The sequence below is a fragment of the Sciurus vulgaris genome (genome assembly GCF_902686455.1).
Source record: "Sciurus vulgaris genome assembly, chromosome: 5".
In the NCBI taxonomy this organism is placed as follows: Eukaryota; Metazoa; Chordata; class Mammalia; order Rodentia; family Sciuridae; genus Sciurus; species Sciurus vulgaris.
This window is the reverse complement of record NC_136465.1, coordinates 112,411,299-112,413,002: the sequence shown is the minus strand read 5'-3', so window position 1 is coordinate 112,413,002 and position 1,704 is coordinate 112,411,299. Positions and strand designations below refer to the sequence as shown.

The following is a 1,704-nucleotide window of genomic DNA, read 5'->3' as shown; positions in this document are numbered from 1 at the left end:
ACATAACATAATGAGAAGCTACTTTGAAAAATCTATACTCCAACAAAATAGAAAATATCAAAGACACTGATAAATTTCTAGAGACATATGATCCTCACAAACTGAACCAGGAGGACATACACAATTTAAACAGATCAATTTCAAGCAATGAAATATAAGAAGGCATCAAAAGCCTACCAACCAAGAAAAGCCCAGGACCAGACAGATTCTCAGCTGAGTTCTATAAGACCTTCAAAGAAGAACTCATTCCAATACTCCTTAAAATATTCCAGGAAATAGGAAAAGAGGGAACCCTTTCAAACTCATTCTACAAAGCTAGTATCACCCTCATACCCAAACCAGGCAAAGACACATCAAGGAAAGAAAATTTTAGACTGATATTGCTTATGAATATAGACGCAAAGATCCCTTAACAAAATTCTGGCAAATCGCATACAAAAACATATTAAGAAGACAGTGCACCACAATCAAGTGGGGTTCATCCGAGGAATGCAAAGTTGATTCAACATCCAGAAATCAATAAATGTAATTCATCACATCAATAGACTTAAGGTTAAGAATCATATGATTATTTCAATTGATGCACAGAAAGCATCAAAATACAACACCCCTTCATGCTCAAAACACTACAAAAAATAGGGATAGTAGGAACATACCTGAACATTATAAAGGCTATTTATGCTAAACCCACAGCCAACATCATTCTTTTTTTTTTTTTTAGGATGCAAAGTGTTTTATTTTTAAACTTCTAAAATTTGAAAACAAGATGCCTAGGTTAAATAATATAGTTTCCAAAGCTGAGCATGCTCATTTGGAGTTCCATTTTTCTGCGTGCAATACAAAAACTCCTAAAGCTCCTAGGTGGAACACAAGTGCTCCGATGGCCTGTGACTAGATGAACTCATCAGTCTCAGTTGGTGACATCCCTTTTTTCTCCTTGGCAATTAGAAAGCTGACACAGGGCCCTCGTCTTACAGTGCAGACCCGCTCCCGAACGTTTCCTGGGAGGCGTACACCATGTACAGGAAGCCGTCCTCGTCCTTCTCACTCTTGTACACCTCGGACACGGGTGTGGACACGCTCATCATGCTGTGCCCATTCACCAAGAGGAAGAAGGCCTGGTTTGCGTTGAGCTGCAAGCGCCTTCTGATCATCTTGATGAGCTCGCTCATATTGACGTGGTCGGGCACGAGGAACTTGGTCTTGTCCAGGACGGGCAGCTGCTTCTTGCCCTTGTATCTTTCGAAGGTGCGGCGCTGCTTGAAGGTCTTCTCCGACGGCATGGCGCTGGAGGCCCGGGGCTCGGCGGCGGCGGGTCCGGCTCCGGCAACAGCGACTTCCCTTCCAACATCATTCTTAATGAAGAAAAGTTGAAATCATTTCTTTTAAAAACTGGAACAAGACAGGGATGCCCTCTTTCACCACTTCTATTTAACATCATCCTTGAAATACTAGCCAGAGCAATTAGACAGACCAAAGAAATTAAAGGGATATGAATAGGAGAAGGAAGATCTCAAGCTGTCACTATTTGCTAATGACAAGATTCTATATTTAGAGGATCCAAAAAATTCCACAAGAAAACTTCTAGACCTCATAAATGAATTCAGCAAAATAGCAGGATATAAAACCAACACACATAAATCTTAAGCATTTTGATTTATAAGCAATGAAACATCTGAAAAGGAAATGAGGAAAACAACTGCA

The 1,704-nt window shown here is 40.5% G+C and overlaps 1 protein-coding gene across 1 annotated transcript; it reads right to left on the bottom strand.

Moving 5' to 3' along the window:
* Positions 1 to 717: 717 nt before the first annotated feature.
* On the bottom strand, positions 718 to 1,306 carry LOC306661263 (microtubule-associated protein 1 light chain 3 beta-like). Its single transcript, XM_079140119.1, has one exon. It carries the CDS (start codon positions 1,281 to 1,283, stop codon positions 972 to 974), a length of 312 nt encoding a protein of 103 aa, XP_078996245.1. The 5' UTR covers positions 1,284 to 1,306; the 3' UTR covers positions 718 to 971.
* Between the last annotated feature and the right edge of the window lie 398 nt (positions 1,307 to 1,704).